General features: G+C 33.2%; 2 protein-coding genes and 1 long non-coding RNA gene across 3 annotated transcripts; 2 read left to right on the forward strand and 1 right to left on the reverse strand.

Annotated features, from left to right (window-relative positions):
- Positions 1-464: 464 nt before the first annotated feature.
- Positions 465-2,079, reverse strand: LOC146956093 (F-box/FBD/LRR-repeat protein At4g26340-like). The gene is made up of 2 exons (XM_085717138.1): positions 1,051-2,079; positions 465-960 (listed from the first exon to the last, which is right to left on the reverse strand). The coding sequence occupies exons 1-2, from the start codon at positions 1,936-1,938 to the stop codon at positions 691-693; spliced, it is 1,158 nt and encodes a 385-aa protein (XP_085573264.1). The 5' UTR covers positions 1,939-2,079; the 3' UTR covers positions 465-690.
- A 6,100-nt stretch (positions 2,080-8,179) lies between these two features.
- Positions 8,180-12,410, forward strand: LOC146956094 (uncharacterized). Its single transcript, XR_015019011.1, has 7 exons — positions 8,180-8,794; positions 9,079-9,192; positions 9,377-9,433; positions 9,995-10,088; positions 10,192-10,263; positions 11,314-11,406; positions 11,691-12,410. It is a non-coding gene; the product is annotated as an uncharacterized LOC146956094 (long non-coding RNA).
- A 10,837-nt stretch (positions 12,411-23,247) lies between these two features.
- On the forward strand, positions 23,248-25,350 carry LOC146956095 (uncharacterized). The gene has a single exon (XM_085749036.1). It carries the CDS (start codon positions 24,340-24,342, stop codon positions 25,348-25,350), a length of 1,011 nt encoding a protein of 336 aa, XP_085605162.1. The 5' UTR covers positions 23,248-24,339.
- Positions 25,351-26,302: the final 952 nt, after the last annotated feature.

The raw sequence follows: 26,302 nt of genomic DNA on the forward strand, positions 1-26,302 counted from the left end.
TCAATCTCATCCTATGACAGTACTGCATCCAATATCAGTTTATGATATTGCAGTTACTGTAAAGAATATATGGAATTCAGGTCCTAGTTCTCATCTCACTTTTGCAGCTAGAGGACATGGTCACAAACTTCAAGGTCCTCCATGAGCTTGTGCTTGACCTTGAAGTTTTATCAAACCAAATGACATTCTGTTCAAATTTTTCTTCTAGAGACATTTATAATCCCATAAGTCTCCAATCTCCTTCATATTATATAGTATATAGAAATGAATCCATGCACGATAATCCCTTAAAAAATTATCTTTCCCATATGCATTACAACTAATTACAAAAATCAAATATGTAGTTTGTAGAGATTGGTAATGTATCTGAATCTACATTTTCCCTGCACAACACAGTCTGCAGCAGTAAATGTTCCACAAAACGTATCAGTTTGATTTTTATCCTTACACATAAATCAAACAACTCTAACAATATGAGAATAATTTATAGCAGAAACAGAACAATTGTCACTAACAATGCAATAGAGCAAACTAAAGTTAAAGCATCCAAACAAAATCATTACTGAGCCACAATAATGGTCAACCCTAGAATTCCATCATACTAAATATCATCAAACCACCAAATTCAATGGCTGCATATTATTACAATAGAAACTAAAAAAACACTGATGATCTAGTCACTTAATAAATTCAAAATGTAAGTTTGCATCCTTGAGACATCTTTGGACAACTGGATAGTTCTTCTATTATTTGATGCTTTTGCATTTCATTTGAGGAGCTAGTAGTAACCTCAATTGTCATTTCTTGTAAAAGTCTCGCATTCTGCAGAATATACGTTGCAAATCGGAGATCATTTTCCGACCCTTCAAAATTTAAAATAGTACATGACCTGAGGTGAGACTCAACACATTCAAGACCCAAAATTGGGAAATCCAAATCCTTGGATAAGCTGGCGTTCCACTGTCAAAGGGATAAAACATAGCATTCATTTTCCATCAAATAAATTATATATGAATAAAAAAAACAGAAAAAAATTTCTAGTACACAAACCTTTCTAATGAAAAGAATTTGAAGCTTGGGACAATTCCGAAGCAATTCTACTACACCATCCCAGCCATGAAAAAAACCAAAACACCATAGTTCAATATGAACTAAGTTTTGAAACACCGGAATGCCTTTGAAAATCTCATCAACATTCATCTGCAAAGAAGGCTCTTGTATCCTAACTACACGTAGAAATTCAACATTATGAATTGCATTAAACGGAACATCGATTGAACCAACATCAGCTCTAACCAATTTAGACAAGAACAATGATTCAAATTCTTCTCCTTCGTTATTCTCTTCGCGTCTCATATATCTAGGATAAGAAGTATGCAAATCTTCTAGATTAGGACAAGCATTAAGAAGGTTTTTTATATCATTCTGATTCTCAAAACAAATATATTTCAAATGCAGTGTTTTAAGCGACGGAAGATCAACACATAAAGTTTCAGTTTCAACTTGAACCTTTTCAAGTTTCAAAACAACTAGGGTTTGAGAGGTGAAAATTGCGGGATTCAAAGTGTGGTTATTCATGATAAGATGAAATTCCTCGCAGCGTTGTTTAGCAGCTTCGACCCATGCGTCGAAGCTTCGACGATCCTCGTCGTAAATTCCAAAACGACACTTGAGGTAAAAGGTTTTGAGGGATTGGTTTGAGACGCGGGGAGAGAGCATGAGTGTGTCGATGAAACGACAGAAGCGACGGAACGCGTCATAGTTTTTGACGGGTTCATCGTCGAAACGGAGGGTGGTGAGAGAGTAGCAAAGTGGGGTCCAGCGGGTTGAAAGGACGGTGGTGGTGAAAGCTTGTTCGATCGGCAGAAGAGATAGAATGCGACAAAGTAACTTGTTTGATAAGGCGCTGATTCTGTCAACCGTAGCTAGGTCCTCCATTGCGGTGTTTGAGTGCGATGATGAAACCCTAATTCTAGCTATTGAAGGAAAAGGGGTTTAGAAACGAGGAGCTTCAGTAAACCTATGCTTTGTGGGATTTGACAGTGTTAGTTTTAAGTTATACTATATTAGGCGTATTGGGAAGGAATTTGGTTAGGGCATATGGTCCAATTTGTCATCATTGTTCCAATAAAAATCATGGCTTAATTAAGACTCTTTCTAGTTTCACCCCATATAATCATAGTTACACCCAAATTTATTAAATTTTTTACAATAATACCAAAATTACCCTCTTCTTCTAAATTTCTAAAAACCCTTCTTTTACTATCATTCTGATCCCTCACCCCTTTTTCACCCACAAACCACCATGGATATGCAATCAATACCTACAAAAATCGTTAATTGAATCAACATCTCTTCCATTGATACGTACTCGATTAATACAAGTAAGTGAATTTCATAAATTTCTTCGAGTTTCTATTTATCGCTTGCTCTATGATTTATGGATGTTTATAGTTGTTGTTAATTTCACGTTTGTCTATATACATCGATTTGTTTGATTTAAGTTTACGTAGAAAGGTAACGTAATTTAAGTTTACATATATATAGGTCTCACGTGAATTTAGTTTACGTACATATTCTAAAAAGGAATGACATACACCTAAACTCAGTTTACTTGGTGTATGTAAACTCAGTTTACATAAACTACGTAAACTCAGTTTACGTGGTGTATGTAAACTCAGTTTAGATAAACTACGTAAACTCAGTTTACATGAGCTAAAACTCAGTCTTAACTTACTTATGTAAATTTAGTTTACATAGTGTAAGTAAACTCAGTGTACGTAGTGTATGTAAACTCAGTTTACTTAACTCATGTAAACTGAGTTTACATACACTACGTAAACTGAGTTTACATACACTATGTAAACTGAATTTACATATACATAATTAATGTGCAGTGAACATGAATAAAGGGTATATTAGTAACTTTGGGGTGTAACTTGGATTATTTGGGGTGTGGGTAGTATCTGTCCTTAATTAATGCTTTGGTCCCTTAACTTATTTTTGGATTTCAATTTGGTCCCTTAACTTTAAACTGTCTCAAATTGGTCCCTTAAATCTTACACCGTTTACTATTATGGTCCTCTCCGTTAGTTTTTTTGTAAAAACTGTTAACCTTTGCCACATCTCAGTTTTGATTGGTGATCAATGGTTGGATTTGAAAAGCACACATGGCATACTGTGGACTCACAACATATGATCATTCCTATTTTCATCTTCTTCCCTCTTCATCTTCATATATCCTTCATCAACCTTCATAAAAAAAAATCCAATTTATGGACAATCAAGATTTGTTGACCATTAAGCCCCAGAATCATAATCTTTCCCCTCCCATGTAACACCCACAACGTGGCACAGTAACAGTGGCGGAGCCAGGCCGGCCCCGGACTTAAGCGGGATGAGTCGGACCACCGGGCTGTTACAGGATGACCCCACGTTGATAGGAGGAACCGAATCACATCGAAATGAGAGGGATTCGGAGGCCGTGTAGGTATGGGACTACATGGTTGAAGGAAGGCTTATAAGAATTGTTAGGTACTACCTATATCAACAAGATGCATCTTCTTTTCGGGAGCTCAATCCATAGGAACTCCACAGTTAAGCGTGCTTGGCTTGGAGTAGTACTAGGATGGGTGACATACCGGAAAGTTTCCCGGTAAGCATGTGAGTGAGGACAAAGCATGCTGAAAAGACTCGTGTTGGTTTGTGGGGTTAGTCGGCAATCCTGTAAGCAGTCTGGGGTGTTACACTTGGTATCAGAGCAGACCTCTCCCAGTACGGTGTGGTTCGGGGACGAACCAAGCGGAAGCTGGTAGGCATGTAACACCCACAACGTGGCACAGTAACAATGGCGGAGCCAGGCCGGCCCCAGACTTAAGCGGGATGAGTCGGACCACCGGGCTGTTACAGGATGACCCCACGTTGATAGGAGGAACCGAATCACATCGGAATGAGAGGGATCCGGAGGTAAAAGAGTTAGCATGTTTAAGTTAATTTTCATGCATAAGACTAAGACTTACAAGAAAGAAAGAGTGTTATGTCTCTTGTAATCCTTCCAAGGTTGGATTCAAGGGGTTCCCCAAGGGGAATGGTTAAGCCGCAAGGGAGCCGCATTTCACTAAGTTAAGGTGTCGTGTCTTTTGTATTCCTTCCAAGGTTGGGTACAAAAGGTTCTCCAAGGGGAATGGGGTAAGCCGTAAGGGACCCGCACGTTCACTAAAGGAGTCCGGTGCGCTCTTGCTAAGCATTTCACCGGTAGTAAGGGATTATTTTCCGGGGTTACTCCACTCGGAACTAATCCGTAAAATTTGAACCAAGATAATTGTTTGTTACACGCTAACATAATCAATGAAGTTGACTATGCATATTCATCATACATTTATGTGTGTTATGTCATAGAGCCTTGGCATGAACTGTCAAGAACTAGAAAGAATATAGAAGTAGAAAGTCAAGAGCTAGCAAGCTAGAAAGAGTCACTTTTGTGGCAAGACTAAGGAAGTTTATTAGATACATCTTATTTAAGTAAGCAAAGTAAGCAAGTTAAGAGAGTTATACCGATGACGATCTTAGTTTCCCCTAATCGTCCGGTTTAGAGTCGTGTCATGACTTTAGCAAGTGAAGGCCATGATGCGTAGATCGTATCTTGGCATTGCGGTTTTAGTTTCCCCTTAACCACCATGACATGTATAAGAAGAGAAGCCTATAACAAGTAAAATAAGCCTATGACGGGTCTAGCATGCACTACCGTCTAGGGAAGCAAGACTCCACACACGTATAATCAACCGTCAGGTTGTATTGTAGACACGTGGCGACTATAGGTTTTTCCCCAAAGGTTGCCTATAGCCTAGGGTTAGGTGGAACTCACTGAGACATTATGTCTCATCCCAATCCTTATTTGTTTCAGATATCAGGATGGTTTGCAAGCCAGTAGCTGAATGGATGCTGCGACAAGTGTTAGTCGTACCCGATGCCGGATGTTGTGGATCTTCAAGGATGTATACATTATGTATTAGGAAAGTTTAAGATGTAATCTCTGTACGAACGCATGTTGTTGTATAATCATTCATTTGAAGTTTTATTGTTGTAAATTTTAATGTATCCAGTACTAAAGATAACGCACGTGCTAGACTTTCTAGATACGTCTAGTATGGGTGTTACATCCCAATTATTTTTATTCAACCCAGCCAACAATAACACGGGTAGCACTTTGGTGCCATTAATGGTACCGTGCCATTAAATCTGAGCCACACAAACACATTATCATTGCATCTGGGCCACACAACACATCTATCTTGGTGCCATTAATGGCCCAGATTTAATGGCACGGTGCCATTAATGGCACCAAAGTGCTACCCCAATAACACCCAAAACTGCCACCTGCAAGCTGTGACAGCAGCAGCTCGCAGCACACCAGAAGAGAAAAACCTGCAACCACAAACCGCACAGCCCAAATGGTTTCTGCAGCAAACCATGACAGCAGCACACCATAGCAGAAAATGATAAACCTGGATCCGCAGAAACGCACCAAACAAAACACAATCCATCTTCATCATATGATCATTCTTATTACATAATGAACAACAACAGCAGCGATCTGTGAAAGAGGGAGGAAAATAATGGAAATTGACCCATCTTCATCCCCAATTTTTTTCTTCAATCCCAAACCCATGAATCACACATCTCTCTTCACTATCGCTGAAATCTCTCTTCATCCCCAATCTTTCTTCAATTCCAGAAAAGAACGATTCAAAATTCCAGATCGATTCAAAAAAAAAATCAGAACCGAAAATTCCAGAAACCATTGAATCGCTGAGTTGTTTATTCAGTGGAGAGCTAGGTTAAATCACGAAAATTCAGAAACACGGGTTAAATCACGAAATCACTGAGTTGTTTATCTTCTTCTTTCGAATTCATACAGTCTCCAACAACTATTTTATTTCTGGGTTTAATTACAGTTGTTGTTGGTTTTGGGTTGACGAATTTATGGGTTTGGGAACAGAAGAGAGAAGGAAAAGAAGAAGGAAGGTGAACAAAAGAGAGAAGGAAGGTGAAGAGAAGGGAAAAAAGATATAATTTTTTTTGTATTTTTTAGGGAATCTAATTTTTGTTGTTGTTGTTGTTGTTTCAATTTTGAAAGAAGAAGAACACGTGAAGAAGAAAAGAAGAAGATGAAACAAATTAAATTAAACTAATAAGAATAAGAATGATCATATATTGTGAGTCCACAGTATGTCATCTGTGCTTTTCAAATCCAACCATTGATCACCAATCAAAACTGACATGTGGCAAAGGTTAACAGTTTTTACAAAAAAAAACTAACGGAGAGGACCATAATAGTAAACGGTGTAAGATTTAAGGGATCAATTTGAGACAGTTTAAAGTTAGGGGACCAAATTGAAATCCAAAAATAAGTTAAGGGACCAAAGCATTAATTAAGCCTAAAAAACATGGTTAAAAGTACTTCGATTAAAAAAATATTTTGATATTCAAAAATAATTTAGAGATTAATTTTTAGAGATTTTTAAAGAAAGGTAAAATAAAAATATTGTGTTTGTTTACTAGAATGAAATCATTTTTTTAAACAGTAATTTATGAGAAATGATTTTTTTAGAAACTAATGAAAACATTTCTTTTTTAAGTAGTTTTAAAATTTTCAATTTTTGTAAAATTCTCAATTTTTGAAAATTTGTAACAAACAGGTGGAAATATTTAAAAAATTGTAACAAATGAATGAAAACATTTAAAAGTGATCAAATATTAAAGTGGAGAGGGAGAGGTGAAATATTTAAGTGGAAAGAACCTTTTTTACCAAAAATAATGGTAGGAGCACCATACTAAATATATTAACCCAAAAAAAAAAAAAAAAAGAGGACTAGGCCAAGGACCTTTTCAAGAGATAATAAAGTCAGGTAAATCTATCCATAAAGCTAGAGAAGAAAAGAAAAGGGTAAAGCCAAAATTGAGCAACATATCTGCACAAACATTCTCTTCCCTCACTACTAAAAAAAAACAGTGATTTTGGACGGAATTTTCAGACGGATACGATTTTGTCTGAATTTTTCGGACGGATTTGAAACGGATTTAACGGAGCGAAATTTTTGTCCCAAATCCGTTCCAAAATTGTGTGAAAATTTTATGACATGTTCAAACAGGGTTTTTTCCCACGAATTTTGCACGAATTTCCTTAAAAAAAACAAATCCGTCCCAAAACCGTGTGAAACATTGAGACGGATTTCAGACAGATTTGAGGGTTTTTATTTCATTTTTAATAATTGTGAAAATTTCATGTCCCGCCTGTACTAATGAAATTTCCCTCTGTACTAATGAAATTTCCCTCTCGTGTACTACTTCTCTCTCTCTCATAACCAATCTCACTCTCTCAAAACCCTAAAATCAATTTCACAACCAATTTAGCAAGCTCTTCAATCAATTTCTCAAGCTGTTCAAGTTTGGATTCTCTTCTCTTCAGATTTGAGGATTCTCATTTTCAAGCTTTTAAAGGTTTATTATTCACTCTCTATTATAATATGTGTTCTCTACAACAAATGAACCATGTTCCCATAAACTTGTTAGAAGTAAGCAGTTAAGCCACCTGTCCCTTAAACACCAAGGCACTACTTTGATGGACTTGAAGGCAAGAAGGACTAGCTGGGAGTCTGATTCCAGCCATAGACTAGTATAACCTTTTGAAGTTGCTTGCTCAATAGCTATTGCAGTAGTTAGTTCAGCAAACAAAGCATTATCTAGGCCTAAATATTGAGCAAAACTAGCACACTCCATTTACATTCCTAAAAATTCCACCAGCAGTTGCCATGTTATGACTATTCACAGTTGCTCCATCTGTGATGACTTTGATCCAGTTGCCGATTGGAGGAGAACAAATAACTTCTTTGATAATAGGAGTTTTGGGAAGATGAATATCAATCTTGTGCAAGCTTTCAAAATAGTGTTCTCAAATATTGAAATTGCAAATAATTTTTTTGTGTTATTACCAGCAAGAGAGACATTTGAGATAATTAAATTGATAGCAGTTTTCCAATGAATCAATTTGTTTTGGAATCGTGCTTGATTTCTTTTGTACCAAATAACATTCAAGAGGCTAATTATGCAAGTTTTGATAACTACCTTGTATTGGGGCGTCCAGTTTCTGTCACATAAACGCCAAATGTAATGTATCAATCTATATATAAAAGTTGCCCCAAGCAAACTTTGTTGCCCTAATTTCAACCTAACCCTAATGCTTAATATTACTGTATTACCCCTAAAGCAACACATCACTCCTAAATACTTCTCTCTACGAACCTCTTTCTCTTCCCTGAAAACCATCACTCCTCTGACCTAACACACCCCTCTCTCTCTCCCTTCTCTCTCACACCCATTTTTTGAATACCACCATGGACCTCTGCCACCGGAATCTAACGGTTCACCGGAATCTATATCGCTCTTTCGTTCTCTGCAACAGTTTTTCCCTTTAATCGCTTTCTCTCTTCACCCTCTCTCTCACGAATCGTTGATTCGAAGGCTTCTGGGCCGGCGGACTCAGCCGTTAATTTTCTCCTCCGGCCTACTCTTTAGGTCTCTCCGTCCCGTTGTCTCTCCCGCTTCCCATTCATTCAACACCAACGCCATGCCAGTACGACGAACACTCTGATGAGTCCAATGTTGCCGATCATCGTCACGCTGATCCGAATTCCGAATCAGAATCTCCCGTTGTGAATCAAAAATCAACCGCACCCTTCCCACTATCTCCTTTCCCATGCGAAATCGAATGCCTCTTCAACGGTGTCACCTACAGGTTTAACATTTATACCTACTTTCTCCTATTGGTAATTTTGACAGGTTTGTTTTGTTCTTTTTTTAACATTATGTCATAAACCAACACCCCCTTCTCAGTTTTAGTTTTTATTTGATTTTGTTGAATTTTTTAAGAAACAATTATTGAGCTGTAATGATATCTGATTGTTCACTGATCTTAATTCAACTGTTAATTTTATTTGGTTTTGACATTGGAAATTAATATATTATGAAAATTTGATTGAAATTTAATTGTTGCTTTGTTTCATTATTCTTGATTTGCAGCTTTGATTGAAGGTAATAGATAGCGTTCTGCAAGGTTGGAAATGTCGCACATGAATTCTTTCATCATGGCAGGAAACAATTGGAAGGTTGCATGTGATTTACTTAGCTTAAAAGGTTGGTTCATTATTGTTTTAACTTTACCATAATATTAACTTTCGTATCTTAATTGTCTTTGTAGTAGCATTGGGATATAGTATATAGTAAAAAACGTAACTTGAATATTTCAAACAGAATTTTAAATAGTATAGTCGTACTGTGATGTGAATGATTCATTTCGTTGTTCCCTGTATTTGTGCAGGTGTGAATTCAGTTTGTATACAATTCTGGAAATTGAAATAACGGTAAATGGACATAGGTCAATGCTAAACTCAAATTCAACATAATTTTATGTAGTATAGACGAACTGTGCTGTGATGATTCATTTGGTTGGTTCCGTATTTGTGCAGTTGAAACATAAACATCTTAAAAAATTCTTCATTATGTTTGCAGTGTACATGTTGTTCCATTTAAATAAAAACTCCTCCCTGATTAAGACAAGTTCATGAATTATGTTAAAGCCTATCATGACAAGAAATAGCATCCTAACTATATGTGATAAAAATTGCATTCTTACATAAGAGTATGTATGGCAGAACCAGTAATAATTGTATAGCTGCTTGGAACAAAAGTAAAAAACATGGACTTAAATATATCACTTGCAAATTGCAATGTACTTTCTGAAATTAGTGTTTGTTATATTAATGTATTTTGAAACACCAAGTAGATAGCATATGACCCGTGTAGTGTTTATAAATCTTGGACAGGCCTCACCTTTCAAGCCGGTTTTGTAAGGTTGAATTTGGCTTAACCCAATTTCCAAGAACAATGATAGCAGAGGTTAATTAATCATTATATTTGTGTTATCATCTATGTTCAGGAATAAAATTTCATCTGTACGTCTTGATGGGACATTGAATCTGCAGCAACGGGAAAAAGTAATCAAACAATTCTCAGAAGACAGCGACATACAGGTCTTAACATATTTCATCATGTTTATCTGTTACCTAATCAGTGTAGTGAACTGTTTCAATGCTTTGACTAATAATAACCATCACCAGTTATCTCTTGCACCAGGTGTTGTTGATGTCACTTAAAGCTGGTGGAGTTGGTATAAATCTAACAGCAGCTTCCAATGATTTTGACATGGTAGGTGCATATCAGTTTGGTGTTGCTTAAACTCATTTGTATTTGTCTAGCTTCAGCTTTTCTAACATAGGGCAAATGAAGTATTTGAGTTTGTTGAATGAGAAAAACTAGGACTTATGGCGAGACCATGTGTTTCAACTACACAATGAGCTCTCTTTATATAGACGTCAAATCAATTAATACAATAATATATACAGGATATTCTGTTCTTATTTACACGATATGATAGGATACGGTTCTTATTTACATGATATGATAGGATACGATATGCTGATCCTATATATATAATAAAGTAAATACATGGATCCTAATCTTATTTTTAATAGGATTCTTTTGAGGTTTTCTAACTGACGAACAAGCTGTTATGTGTATTCATAGTTCTTTCTCATACGATTTCAATTTCATGCTACATAATAATTATGCACGTTGATTTTTCCCTCTGTGCTTAATAGCGCTCTTTGTCTAATTAATAGTTCTTTGTTTGGTTAATCTTCTATAATCTATTATGATGTCCAAATATAATTTTTCCCTCCTTTTATGATGTTACATGTACTACTTTGCTAGATTGTTTACCTGTACCCAATTAAGTCTCTATCCACAAATTAAGCAAGTATATGGTGTGTTAGTAACATAAATTAAGTCTCTATCCAAAGAGAAATGATAAGTGAACACAAAATGGTTTACTAAATTAAGCAAGTGTATGGTTTGTTAATGTTTTACTTTACTTTATTAAATTAAGTCTCTATCCCGTCTTGAGATTTTGTTTTTTACTGTTCTTTGTCAATAAGGCTTTTGGCACAACTATTCTTTACTGTGTTTTTTCACTATTACAATCTATTGGATATATCATCTTAATATAGCTTATAAAATATAAACAATCATTGCCTCTCATGTTGATTTATTTATTTTTTTTTTTTGGAATTTTGATAATTGAGATTTTTAAACTTACTTGAAATCTTGGCTGCTATAATCATAATAGATATGTCTTTTTTTTTCTTATTCATTTCATTAGTGATCTGATGTCTGATCTGCACTTTTTCTTTATTGCAGTGTTTTAAATTACAGTGATACAGATCCTAACATCAATATGCTTCCAATTCTCAAACGGATTGTTCAAAACCATATTCCAGTATGGGTTTTCAGGTAACTAATTTCAACAAAAGAGACCAATTGGCTATTTAATTTTGCCTTTTGATAGTAAGCTATGTTACAGAATACTAATTATGTTAATATCAATAAGTTAGTTATAAATTAATTAGGTGATCTGTCCCTATAGATACTATACTTTATTATTCATTTTACATCTTTTATCAGAACGACTCCTTACAAGTTTTACTCACTCTCAGGCTTCCAAATCTCTATTGATCATTTCTCTTGAAATCCTCTGATTACTAAGAAGCTAATCATTTGTTAAATTATTATGACAGCGGAGACCAAGATTCCGTTGTGCCATTGCTAGGTTCTCGAACACTCATTCGTGAACTGGCTAATGACCTGAAGTTCAAGATTACAGTCCCATATGGAGCTTGGTTCCGCAAAGGCCAGGCAATTTTTATTTTATTTTAACAGTTTAACCATTTTCTGTATTTCGAAAAATAAGTTCAGTACTCTATAGTATGGTTATTCAATTTTTTCGCTCCAGTTTTCCAAAGCAACAGTGGTTTTTGTCACTGTTGTCAAATAAAGGCTATAGTGGCGCTATTGCGTAGTGGAATTTAAACAAATCATTATTGTTATGAGATACGCTATTTAGCAGTGCTATAGCATTGTAGCTTTGTAAAATTTAAGCGAACCATTATTTGGACGGGTAATAATTGATTAATTGCATTGCATATCTATGTGTAGGTTGGAGGTTGGGCAACTTTGAGTATGGAAATTTGTTAATTTTCGCCACCGTACGGGGAGGTGCTCACATGGTACCCTATGTACAACCTTCTAGAGCACTGCCTTTATTCAGTTCCTTTGTGAATGGTAGGAGATTGCCCAACACAAGACCTTCAATTGAAGGATGAAAAAAAATGGGATGATGAGTCTGCCAACTCTATATAACATGTGGAAATAGAAGATTGTATATTCCAGTTGATTATTATTAGATTTGAAGAATTCATTGCTTAAAAGATGTAGCAATGAAAACGAAAATTGTTAAAGAGTGTTTCTTTGTAGGACATTAGCAAACTGCATTTGGAAAATAAATTTACAAGGGGAATTGGGAAAATACGTTATTCCATTCTTTTTATTTTTTATGATATTTATTCACCATATTGTTCTTTACACAATTTGTTCTGAAATGCCTTCAGTTCGGATCATTTTTTGACTTGAACCAATCAACAGCACGGGTGTATACGGGTTGGTTTGGTTCGGCCTGTTGAATTCGTTGGATTTACCCGATCCACTTACACTCTTAAAATATAGTCTTTTAAATGATAAACGCATTTATGTACAAGCAGAAGCCAATTAATGTTTTTAAATTCATTGTTTACTTAGGTTTTGAAAACCAACCTCTTTTAAAGTACAATTAATACAGAAAAAAGTTCAGAAAGAAGTCTAACTGGGATTGATATAGATATGAATCTGAGTTCACGGGCACAATTTTCAACGGTCACCTCAAGAAACGGTCTAAAAAATTTGCTAATAGATGAAGACAATGTTTAAAGAAATTTTTCGAAATGTGTAGACACAAAAAACTTCCATTATTATTGAATTTAAAGTTATGACATTTGAAAATATACGATGTATTTTTGCTTTTCCCTACTACATTTACATTGTATATGACCCGTGCGACAGCACGGGTGAAAAGTCTAGTTGATAGGAATTTCAAAGTAGTGCTGAGGGTTGTGGCCACCAGGTCCAAAGCTTAAGAGCAAAGGCACATTCACAAAATAAGAAACAAAATTAAATTATTATTTATTGACAAATTAAATTAAATTAAATTAAATTACTTGACTAGGTAAATGATTATAAAATTGTAAATAAATATTGAACAGTAAAATTAAAATAAAAAATTACATCCAAACTTGGTATTGTGCTAAACCCTAAATTATAATATCCAATATTTAGGCTTATTCTTCATACTTGTTACTTCCTTGGTCAAACAAAAATTGTTATAGTTTGATATAGATTAAGAAGTTCTGCATAAATGAAAAATAATAACGATTTAATTTTTTACCAAATAATCTATAATCTATACTATATACTATAAAGAAAACTACCCTTTTCAGCACACTTTTGGGTTGAAATTTTCTTTCCAAAAATACCCTTAATTTTTAATTTTAATTTTAAATACAAATAACACATGTAACAAATAGATAATAATAAATTTAATTTAAGGAGAAAACTTACACACAATTCCTTATGAACTGTTCCTACTGTTAGCCAGTTATAAAATAACACGTGGATTAATAATCCATGTCACTAATCGTTCCCGTTAACCCTCTTTTACCTCCGTTAACCATAGATCAAACTCACAAAAAACCAGCACAAAACAAAAACTCATGTTACTTTTTAATCAGCCGATTTTATGTTGTACATCTGTGTTGTTCCCCTCAATACAACCGACAAAGATTGCCAAATATTTTCATATCCCTTCCACAAAAAACATTATTTCCATATTATTTTATTACTTCCACAAAAAACAGTATTTCTACTCTTCCTTAGCCTTTGATCAATTGTAACAAACGAGAGCAAAAACTAATGGTAAAGATTGGACTTTAAATCCTCTAAAAAAATACTAGTAACAAACGTGAGCAAAAAATAATGTTAAAGATTGGACTTTAAATCCTCTAAAAAAAAGATTAGTAACAAACGTGAGAAAAAAATATTGTTAAAGATTAGACTTTAAATCCTCTAAAAAAAGATTAGTAACAAACGTGAGCAAAAAATATTGTTAAAATTGGACTTTAAATCCTCTAAAAAAAAGATTAGTAACAAATGTGGGCAAAAAATAATGTTAAAGATTGGACTTTAAATCCTCTAAAAAAAGATTAGTAACAAACGTGAGTAAAAGGTAATAATGTTAAAGATTGGACTTTAAATACTCTAAAAAAAGATTAGTAACAAATGTGAACCAAAAAAAATAATGTTAAAGATTGGAGTTTAAATCTTTTGAAGAAAAAAAAATTAGTAACAGACATGAGCAAAATATAATGTTAACGATTGGACTTTAAATCCTCTAAAAAAAGATTAGTAACAAACGTGAGCAAAATATAATGTTAACGATTGGACTTTAAAGCCTCTAAAAAAAGATTAGTAACAAATGTGAGCAAAAAATAATGTTAAAGATTGGACTTTAAATCCTCTAAAAAAAGATTAGGACTCAAAATATTTCAGAAAAAGATTTGTTAGCACTATATTAAATATTAATTATCAATCAGTTTTCAGGAGAAGAACATAATTTGTTGTCATTTTGACGAGGTTGGAGGGGATACTCATAACTTATATCAAGAGGAATTCATAAACTCAATTGCTCAAGGAAGTATCCCACCACATATTTTAAAGGTAAAAAAAGGTGCACCTTTGATGTTGTTGTAAAACATAGACCCTAGATATGGTCTCTGTAATGTGACACGATTGTTATGTCGTTGTTTATTTAAGAATATGTTGGATATGGAAATCCTAACAGGAAGCAATGCTGAAAAAAGAGCATTCTTGCCCAAAATTAAATTAAAAATAAATGTGAGTTCAGGACTTCCCTTTGTGCTTAGTTGAAAACAGTTTTCCATTAGACTAAGTTTTGTTATTACCATAAATAAGTCACAAGGGCGGACCATTCCCAATGTCGAAATCTATCTTCCACGGCATGTTTTCAGCCATGGTCAATTATATGTAGCTTTATCAAGAGGAGTTTCTCAAAATTCAACAAAGTTCTCATTAAAGAAGGAAAAATAGAAGGAGAAGATGGAGACTTTACAAAAAATATAGTTTTTAAGATATTCTTTTATCGTAATCATAACAATTTTTCTTTTACATAACATGTCATTTATACATTTATGTTATAATGTTACTAATTACTATTAGAATAAACAATAAATTATCATTATTTTATCTTTATTTTATATGCAGGAAAACTCAAATATGTTGAGTTCATAAATAATTTTGTTATATGCCTTGACAATATTTTGTTTATAAATTAATATATCAATAATTTTCATTAATATTTTAAAATTTTAATCAAAATTATACAAACAAACATAATAAAATAATCACATGCGTTAGCGCAGTAGAAAGAGCGGACAGACGAGCACGATAGTGCCCGTCTTTCCGCTAGTATATATAAAGAAAATAGTCAATTTTAGGGGATGTTAGGCTGGTTTTTTTGTTATTTCAATCATACCCTTAAACAAATTTTCTTATAATAATGTTATATTGGTGATGTTATTAAAAAAGATAAGAATTTTTATTTTATTTGTTATATTATTGTTGTCGTTGAAAAAGATAAATATGGTTTGAGTTTGTTACATTTGAAATTCATAAATATTTATATCTATACTTATGTATTTTAATACATATATATATATATATATATATATATATATATATATATATATATATAAAATATCATTTGTAATTTACACGCAAATTTTTATAAAATATGGTTGATAATCTACACACGTTAACACAACATAAAAAGAGTGAAGAAACATGCACGTAAAGTATAAAATAACAATTTAAAAGTGATAACTGATAAATATACTTTTTTTGTATGTTGACGAAGTGGTAAAGACCAGAGAAACTTACACATATTGTAAGGTTTCAGATTTAAACCTGAATGAAGGTGTCCAATCTAACAATTTTGATATTAATGATTGAGCTAGGTTTTACTAACCATATAATATTAATTAAAGGGTATAGTGATTTTTCTTATATTTTTGTACATTGTTTTAGGATCTTTCCTGTCGGGATCATGACCAGCACTTTAAAACAGGTTGTCCATTGTTTGTGATAGTCCCTTTACGCTTTCATTGCACGTCATAGAAAAATCACAAACCCCATAAATATCTTGATGATGCTTCCACTATAAAGAGTAAATAAAATGCTTCCATTATTGACAAAGCAAAAGCCTTGATGCTTAAAACACATGAATGCATCATAATCTTTTTACGCTTAATTTCACTTTTGAAGTACAGTGATGATATGAGGAGTACACGTCTAACTCTCTATGCAAACTTTAAGAAGCAGGATGCCGTATATAAAATGTGAAGTGTTGCTAATGAGCAATGACCATGGGCTAGGACTTGGGATTCAACAATCCTCAATTTAATGAGGGACTTGTGATTTTTCTTCCAATAATCCGTAATTTAAATTCCAACTCTGTGAAGCCATGATTGATTAAACAATAATAATTTTGAAGTCATGTATTTTGGGTTAGATAGAAAACACAATTTGAGTAACATGTTAGAATTCACAACAGTTAATATCAATGCCATCTTTTGCTATGTAAGTTAAATGCATCTAATAGAGGTTAATACATAAATTTGGTCAAATTCGACTCAACGCAACATGTGAACACACATATGTATGGGGTGTCCATACTTGAGAGTGAACCCTTTCAATTGAAATCCTCTCAATTTTTTTCAATTGTTGCATCTCACCTATCAGGTTTATGTCTTATTTATTTATAATTATTTTATCTCCAATTTTCTCTCTCAGGATATGCAACAATTGAGAAAAATTGATTAGAATTTCAATTTAGAGAATCCATTTACTTCCATGTGTGGAGAGAAGGTTTAAATGTGTAGTTAGTCAAGTTGACGAGTTTTTTGTTTTTGTCCCTATTTTTTTTAAAAAGAAACCCGGTAAGATGCAAACGTTTTGTCCCTATTTTTTCAAGTTTATGTTGGGATCTACCTTTCTAAACAATCTCTTTCGTTGTACTCGATTTGGAACTTAGATGGTGGTGACGTAGAGAGTTTGCAGGTTTTCTTGGTTTGTTAGTTTGAAGGGGAAGTTTTTTTTCTAGGTTTGCAATGATGATGACAAAGATTGTGGTATGGGTTTTAGTTGATGGTGAATAAGGATTTTTGGGTTGTGTTTGTTAGTTAGAAGGGAATTGTTCTGAGTTTTTCGTTTGCTTTTGCTGATGATGGGTTTAGACGATTGACAGGGTTGTGGAAGTTGTTGGCGGTGGGTGTGATGAAGAAGTTCTTGGATTGTTGTTCTTGTTCTAGGTTTTTTTTGTACAATATGAAGAAGGAAGAGGAGGAGAGAGAGATATCTAAGAAATATCAGTGTCGAGTCGGCCTCCAATTTGTGACTTTTTTTGGTTTTTGGCTTTCGATTTATGACTCAGCCAAATTTTTGTCGCGTCGGCCTCCATTTGCAACATCAAAATGTGTCACGTCGGCCTCATTTTGTCACATCAACTTTTTTAACAAAAATTGACTGCATTGACAAAAATCAAAACGTTTGCACCTTACAAGGTTTGTTTTTTCAAAAAAGAAATAGGGACGAAAAAAAACTCGTCAATTTACTTGAACTAAGACTATGTTTGGTAAAACAAATAAATTAACTTATAGTTTATTGAACTAGCTTATAAGTTTGTTTGAGAAAATGAGAAGTGTTCGGTAACAAATTTTTCTCACTAACTTTTGAGCTTATAGTTTTATAGTCTTTTGTATTTTTTTCATTTCTAACCTTTGATTTTATTCCATTTATGAAATAAAAAAAAACTGCCAACTCACAAAAAGAAACTACCTACCCTTAAAAAAAAAAAAACTACCTACGTTTTTTTAAAAAGAAAAGCAATGTAATTTTTTTTCTTTTTTTGGTGAATTAAACATTATTAATCGGTTGCCTTTTTTATATATACTAGCGGAAAGACGAGCACTATCGTGCCCGTCTGTCCGCTCTTTCTACTGCGCTAACGCATGTGATTATTTTATTATGTTTGTTTGTATAATTTTGATTAAATTTTTAAATATTAATGGAAATTATTGATATATTGATTTATAAACAAAATATTGTCAAGTTATATAACAATTATTTATGAATTCAACATATTTTAATTTGTCTGCATCTATACTATATATAAAGAAAACTACCTCTTTCAGCACACTTTTGGGTTGGAATTTTCTTTCCAAAAATACCCTTAATTTTTAGTTTTAAATTTAAATACAAATAACACATGTAATAAATAGATAAGAATAAATTTAATTTAAGGAGAAAACTTACGCACAATTTCTTATGAACTGTTCTTACTGTTAGCCAATTATAAAATAACAGGTGGATTACTAATCCATGTCACTAATCGTCCACGTTAACCCTCTTTTACCTCCGTTAACTACATATCAAACTTACAAAAAACTAGCACAAAACAAAAACTCATCTTACTTTTTTATCAGCCGATTTTATGTTGTACATCTGTGTTGTTCCCCTCAATACAACCGATAAAGATTGCCAATTATTTTCGTATCTCATCAACAAAAAACAATATTTCCATATTATTTTATTACTTCCACAAAAAACAATATTTACATTTTATTTTATTTTATTAATTTATTAATATAAGTTACTCTTCCTTAGCCTTTGTCCAATTGTAACAAACATGAGCAAAAAATAATGGTAAAGATTGGACTTTAAATCCTCTAAAAAAAGATTAGTTACAAACGTGAGGAAAAAATAATGTTAAAGATTAGACTTTAAATCCTCTAAAAAAAATATTAGTAACAAACGTGAGCAAAAAATAATGTCAAAGATTAGACTTTAAATCCTCGAAAAAAAAGATTAGTAACAAACATGAGCAAAAAATATTGCTAAAGATTGGACTTTAAATCCTCTAAAAGAAAGATTAGTAACAAATGTGACCAAAAAATAATGTTAAAGATTGGACTTTAAATCCTCTAAAATAAAGATTAGTAACAAACATGAGCAAAAAATAATAATGTTAAAGATTGGACTTTAAATACTCTAAAAAAAAGATTAGCAACAAACGTGAGCAAAAAATAATGTTAAAGATTGGACTTTAAATCTTCCGATAAAAAGATTAGTAACAAACGTGAGCAAAATATAATGTTAAAGATTGGACTTTAAATCCTCTAAAAAAAAGATTATTAACAAACGCGAGCAAAAAATAATGTTAAAGATTGGACTTTAAATCCTCTAAAAAAATAGTAGGACTCAAAATATTTTAGAAAAAGATTTGTTAGCACTATATTAAATATTAATAAGTAGGGTTATCACAGTTAATCGTTCGTTCCCGCATTGTTTAGTTTTTCTCAACCTCTCTCAACCCTCTACATCAGAATTCAGAATTAACCTATTTAGTTTTTTTCTTTTTCTTTCATGTTACAACTAATCAAAGTCAATTAATTTTATGGATTATAGATTTGACTTTGCCGGTTTATAAGAGATTATGATTCAAATTGTTTACGATTAATTTTAAGAATTATTTGACTTTGCTGGTTTATAATTGCTTATACAAACTACGATAGAGTGGTTTTTTTTTTATATATAAAGAGAACCGTGGTTTTTTTTAATTATTAAATAAAGGGAAAATAAGCAATAGCATCCCCTGCCGTTAAGCTCCTTCCACTGTCGTTTAAAGGAATAAAGGCATTGCTTTTTTCTTTGTGATTCCAAACGTTCTGCATGTAAACAATTGATAAACTGCTCCCATGGCCCCCATCCAATATCCAACAAAATACAGTGAAATCAAAGTGTTAAAACTATTTAAACAATTCAAAATTGTTAAACGATAATCACACTCATGTTACCAACAACTAAAAAAAGAAACACTAGAAAGCTTCAAACCACCATCTTTTGTTTTTGGTTACATTCAAACCACCATCTGAGAGGCCATAAAAAAAGATGACCGCTAAGAAGTATGGATACGAACACTGACACTAGATACAACACGGATACTAACACGCCAATAACATTGATAATTTGAGAAAATCACATAATTTAGGGTATTATATTTGTGGATGTGGATACAACACGTGTTCAGACTCATCTAATATGAGGAGTTTATGTGATTCATAGGCGAGGAGTAATATCATAATTCATATATGGTCAAAAGAGCCATAATTACACCTACAAATGATGATGTTCAAAATTTAAATGACATAATTATCAATTAGTTTTCAGGAGAATAACATAATTTGTTATCATTTAACGAGATTGAAGGGGATACTCATAACTTATATCAACAGGAATTCCTAAACTCAACTGCTCAAGGAAGTATCCCACCACATATTTTAAAGGTAAAAAAAGGTGCACCTTTGATGTTGTTGCGAAACATAGACCCTAGATACGACCTGTGTAATGAAACACGATTGTTATGTTGTGGTTTATTTAAGAATATGTTGGATGTGGAAATCCTAACAGGAAGAAATGCTGGAAAAAGAGCATTCTTGTCCAAAATTAAATGAAAACAAATGCGAGCTCATGACTTCCCTTTGTGCTTAATAGAAAACAGTTTTCTGTTAGACTAAGTTTTACTATTACCATAAATAAGTCATAAGGGCAGATCATTCCCAATGTCGGAATATATCTTCGACGACATGTTTTTAGTCATGGTCAATTATATGTAGCTTTATCAAGAGAAAATTCTCAAAATTCAACTAAAGTTCTCATTAAAGAATGGAAAATAGAAGGAGAAGATGGAGACTTTACGAAAAATGTAGTTTTTAAAGGTATTCTTTTATCGCAATCATAGCAATGTTTCTTTTACATAACATGTCATTTATACATTTATTTATGTTGTTTCTTTTACACAACACACACATTTATGTTATGATGTTACTAATTGCTATTAGAATAACAATAAATGATCATTATTTTACCTTAATTTTATATGCAGGCAAACTAAAATATGTTGACTTCAAAAATAATTTTGTTATATGCCTTGACAATATTTTGTTTGTAAATCAATATATCAATAATTTTTATAATATTTAAAAATTTAAAAATTTTATTCAAAATTATACAAACAAACATAATAAAATAATCACATGCGTTAGCGCAGTAGAAAGAGCGGACAGACGGGCACGATAGTGCCCATCTTTCTGCTAGTATAAAATAAAGAAAAAAATAATGATCTTTTATTCTATATTCTAATAGTAATTAGTAACATCATAACATAAATGTATAAATGGCATTTTATGTAAAAGAAACATTGTTATGATTGCGATAAAAGAATATCTTTAAAAACTATATTTTTCGTAAAGTCTCCATTGTAACGCCCGTCATAATTATTTAACTATTTTGATGAGTTTTAACATATATTTATATGATTTATATGTGTGATTTATATGATTTATGAATTGAAGTAGTTTACATGATTTATAGGTAAATTGTGTGATTTTCAAGATTGATGTGAAGTATGTGATTTTGTGAAGTTATAATGTTGGTGTGACTTATTTTATTATTAAATAAAATAAGATATGAAAATAAAATAAAAATATTAGAATTTGGGCTGTGATGTGAAAAGAGCATTTTTAGAGGTGTAAAGAGAAATTAGAGTGAGGTTATAAATAGAAGGAGTTAGGTTGAGAAAAGTTTTTAGGCAGTACGTTTTTAGAGAAAAGGGAGAAAAAGTCAGAAAGAGAGAAGAACAAGAGGAGGCTATCGATTTTCTTCAATTACCAGGTAAGTGTGAGACTAACTTTCAATATTATTAAGGGTATGATTCTAAAAAAATGAATTTAGCATGATTAGGTTGAGGTTTTGTAAGATTATGAGAATTAGGGTTTGAGTGAGAATTGATGATTAAGTGATGAAAAACCGTTGAATTGATGTAAGGGAAGTCTCCATTCATCATAAAGGGTTGTATGAACATATGGGTAGTGAAAGGTTATTATTTACCATTGTTTTGCATGATCTTTGCTCTAGTTTGTCGTTGTGATTTTGGCTGTATTCTTATATCTGAGTTCACTATTTTTAGGTGCTAAATTTGTAGTTGATTGAGCTTATATTCACGAGATGCAGATTCTTTTTAATTGTTGAACCTGAAACGAATGAGACAAAATATTTAACCACGGGAGAAAACCCATAATGATATCAATTAATTTATTTTAATCAAATAATGTTTGAGCAAGTACTGTTATTAGTTAACACTTTTGCCGAGGAATGTGTCGTTGTGTTTTCATCCCAATTGATTGAGTTGTATGTGCTGTGCTTACCCTTATATACACTACTCTGTTAATTTATAAACGGCCAACCTTGCTGTTCAACTTGTTACTTAAAAAAAAAACCAATGGAGACTAGTTATCATAATTGAATTTTAATTGGTGCTCTTTTGTTTCAACCGTGATAATAGCCATTAGTTTTAGATTAGAGGATTCAAAGGGGGACACATGATTTCTTTCTAAATAAATTATTGATAATGCTACTTCTGATGGTCACATGATAAATTATTATTTTTTCGAACATGTTTGTTTAGCCAATCATCTTAATTTAGTTAGCCGAGAATAACTAATTTCGTTAGTTCTTTTAATTTGCACGAATAATTATGTGTTATTATGTGTTAATTGGTGATGTGTGATAGTGAGTCGATTGACAATGTCTTATATAAAGATGTGTGATTTAAAGATCGTGTAGTTTTAAGATGAACTTGGAGTAGGAAAGGAAGGATGTCTAGATTATTAGAAGCTGTCCAGGAAGCCTAAGTTAAGATGTGGTATGTAAAGATGTGATATTTAAGAAGTATAGTTGATGTATTATTTGACTAAGTGTAATTGTGAATTATTTGATGATGTGTTAATTGATGATGTATAACTGAAGTGTTATTTAATGATGTGTATTTGATAATGATGCTATTTAAAGATGTGTTATATAATGAAGTGTTATTTGGAAGATGTGTGATTTAAATATGTGTTATTTATGATGCTTATGTTGATGTGATGTTTAAGATGTTGATGTTTATCGTTTGATGTTGTTGACCATTAATGTCATAAAGTTGTAAGTGTCGGTTTAAGTTGTGAAGTCGTAAGAAGTTGTCCAAATTATGGGAATCATATAAGTTGTTTAAGAAGTTCAAGATGTCTAAGTTGTAGGAAGATTGAGTCCATTGCATACTCATTAAAGATGGGGGCTTTAGGCCCGGCAGCCTTTGTGCTCATTAAAGTTGGGGGCTTTAGGCCCGGCAGCCTTTGTGCTCATTAAAGTTGGGGGCTTTAGGCCCGGCAGCCTTTGTGCTCATTAAAGTTGGGGGCTTTAGGCCCGGCAGCCTTTGTGCTCACACGTTGAGGAGCCTATTATGCTCATTATATTGTTGATTGGTACCACATGCATTTGCATATCAAGAAGTTTCATGATGTTTAAGATTGTCAAGTTGTTGTTGAGTTGATAGAGTTGCATGGTCTAAGATGAGTTGTGTTGTCAAGTTGTTGTTGAGTTGATAGAGTTGCATGGTAAAAGGTGAGTTGTGTCGTCAAGTTGAGTGTTAAGTTGATTAAGATTTGTGATGAAAATTAGTAATGGTATTAGATGATTGTATTTGTTATGAAATGAAAAATATGCTAATTGTTAATTGTTGATATGTTATTAATGTTTAAGTTGTTAAATGCATTTTATTGGATTATATGCTTAATGTATTGATTATGAAATCTCACCCCTTCTGCGTATATGTTGCCTCGACCGTGGGTAATGTGCAGGTAATAAAGATTAGAGGTGTTCGTGAGTGGACTCCTCACTTGGTGTCTAGGTGCTCTGATACGTAACGGGATGGGGGCTTGCTTTTACTTCTATTCCTTACGTGTCTCTTTTATGAACTAATTTATGAGATTTTCCACTAAGGCCTGCGTGCCAAGACTTTAGTATGCTGAATTATTTTCCGCTGCATGGTTTTAGAATTTGATGTCGAATTTGAGAGATAATTATTATTATCCATTTTATGATTTTTCAAGAAGTATGTGACACTCTGTTATGATTTAAAATACTCTGATTTATGATGAAATTTTTATGTTGGGAAAACGGGGTGTTACAATTGGTATCAGAGCAGGTCGGTCCGTCCGGCCAAGTAGTGAGTCGAGTTGTGTCTTTAGCAGTTGGTATACCACTATTATGATATTCTAAATGTTGTGTGTTGTGTAGAGAAGAGACCTGGAGGCTGCAAATCTTATTTGCTATAAGAGGGTTAGAATGGCTGGAAGAAATGATGCTGCGATTGCTGCTGCTTTGGAAGCTGTAGCCCAAGCTGTGGGACAACATCCAAATGCTGGTGCTGGTGCGAATGCTGATGTGAGAATGTTGGAGACCTTTCTGAGAAATCATCCTCCTACCTTCAAAGGAAGGTACGACCCTGACGGAGCACAGACGTGGCTCAAGGAGGTTGAAAGAATTTTCAGAGTTATGCAATGTACTGATGATCAGAAGGTGCGCTTTGGAACGCATATGCTGGCTGAGGAAGCTGATGACTGGTGGGTGAGCCTCCAACCTACCCTAGAGCAGGATGATGCAGTTATTACTTGGGTTGTGTTTAAGAGAGAGTTCCTAAACAGATATTTTCCTGAGGATGTTCGCGGAAGAAAAGAGATCGAGTTCCTTGAGCTGAAGCAAGGAAACATGTCGGTGACAGAGTATGCAGCAAAATTTGTGGAGCTGGCTCAGTTCTATCCACACTACACTGGGGACAATGCTGAGTTCTCTAAGTGTATCAAGTTTGAGAATGGTTTGCGTGCTGATATTAAGCGAGCCATTGGTTACCAACAGATCAGTGACTTTTCTGCTTTGGTGAGCAGATGCAGAATCTATGAAGATGATAGCAAAGCTCATTATAAGATTATGAGTGAGAAGAGGGGTAAGGGCCAGCAAAATTGTCCAAAGCCTTACAGTGCTCCTGCTGACAAAGGAAAAGGAAGAGCTAATGATGAAAGAAGGTCAAATAAGAAAGATGCTGGTGCGGAGATTGTTTGTTTCACTTGCGACGAGAAAGGCCATAAGAGTAATGCTTGCACTAAGGATATTAAACGATGCTTTCGTTGTGGTAGTAAAGGACATACACTTGCAGAGTGTAAGCATGGAGACGTTGTGTGCTTTAACTGCAATGAAGAGGGTCATATTGGGTCTCAATGCAAGAATCCGAAGAAGGCTCGGACCAGAGGGAAAGTGTTTGCTTTATCTGGTACTCAGACGGAGAGTGAGGATCGTTGATCTGAGGTAAATTTTCGAGGACGAAAATTCTTTAAGTTGGGGAGAGTTGTAACGCCCGTCATAATTATTTAACTATTTTGATGAGTTTTAACATATATTTATATGATTTATATGTGTGATTTATATGATTTATGAATTGAAGTAGTTTACATGATTTATAGGTAAATTGTGTGATTTTCAAGATTGATGTGAAGTATGTGATTTTGTGAAGTTATAATGTTGGTGTGACTTATTTTATTATTAAATAAAATAAGATATGAAAATAAAATAAAAATATTAGAATTTGGGCTGTGATGTGAAAAGAGCATTTTTAGAGGTGTAAAGAGAAATTAGAGTGAGGTTATAAATAGAAGGAGTTAGGTTGAGAAAAGTTTTTAGGCAGTACGTTTTTAGAGAAAAGGGAGAAAAAGTCAGAAAGAGAGAAGAACAAGAGGAGGCTATCGATTTTCTTCAATTACCAGGTAAGGGTGAGACTAACTTTCAATATTATTAAGGGTATGATTCTAAAAAAATGAATTTAGCATGATTAGGTTGAGGTTTTGTAAGATTATGAGAATTAGGGTTTGAGTAAGAATTGATGATTAAGTGATGAAAAACCGTTGAATTGATGTAAGGGAAGTCTCCATTCATCATAAAGGGTTGTATGAACATATGGGTAGTGAAAGGTTATTATTTACCATTGTTTTGCATGATCTTTGCTCTAGTTTATCGTTGTGATTTTGGCTGTATTCTTATATCTGAGTTCACTATTTTTAGGTGCTAAATTTGTAGTTGATTGAGCTTATATTCACGAGATGCAGATTCTTTTTAATTGTTGAACCTGAAACGAATGAGACAAAATATTTAACCACGGGAGAAAACCCATAATGATATCAATTAATTTATTTTAATCAAATAATGTTTGAGCAAGTACTGTTATTAGTTAACACTTTTGCCGAGGAATGTGTCGTTG

The sequence above is a fragment of the Medicago sativa genome, chromosome 1, assembly GCF_051527215.1.
Source record: "Medicago sativa cultivar Bolivia chromosome 1, Bolivia_mono, whole genome shotgun sequence".
Taxonomy (NCBI): domain Eukaryota; kingdom Viridiplantae; phylum Streptophyta; class Magnoliopsida; order Fabales; family Fabaceae; genus Medicago; species Medicago sativa.

Bases quoted from the DNA above. Each gene is read 5' to 3' on its own strand.
- LOC146956093 (XM_085717138.1), bottom strand. From the start codon at position 1,938: ATGGAGGACCTAGCTACGGTTGACAGAATCAGCGCCTTATCAAACAAG. The intron at 961-1,050 runs GTTTGTGTACTA...TCCCTTTGACAG, and splicing joins AAATTCTTTTCATTAGAAAG to TGGAACGCCAGCTTATCCAA.
- LOC146956095 (XM_085749036.1), top strand. From the start codon at position 24,340: ATGGCTGGAAGAAATGATGCTGCGATTGCTGCTGCTTTGGAAGCTGTA.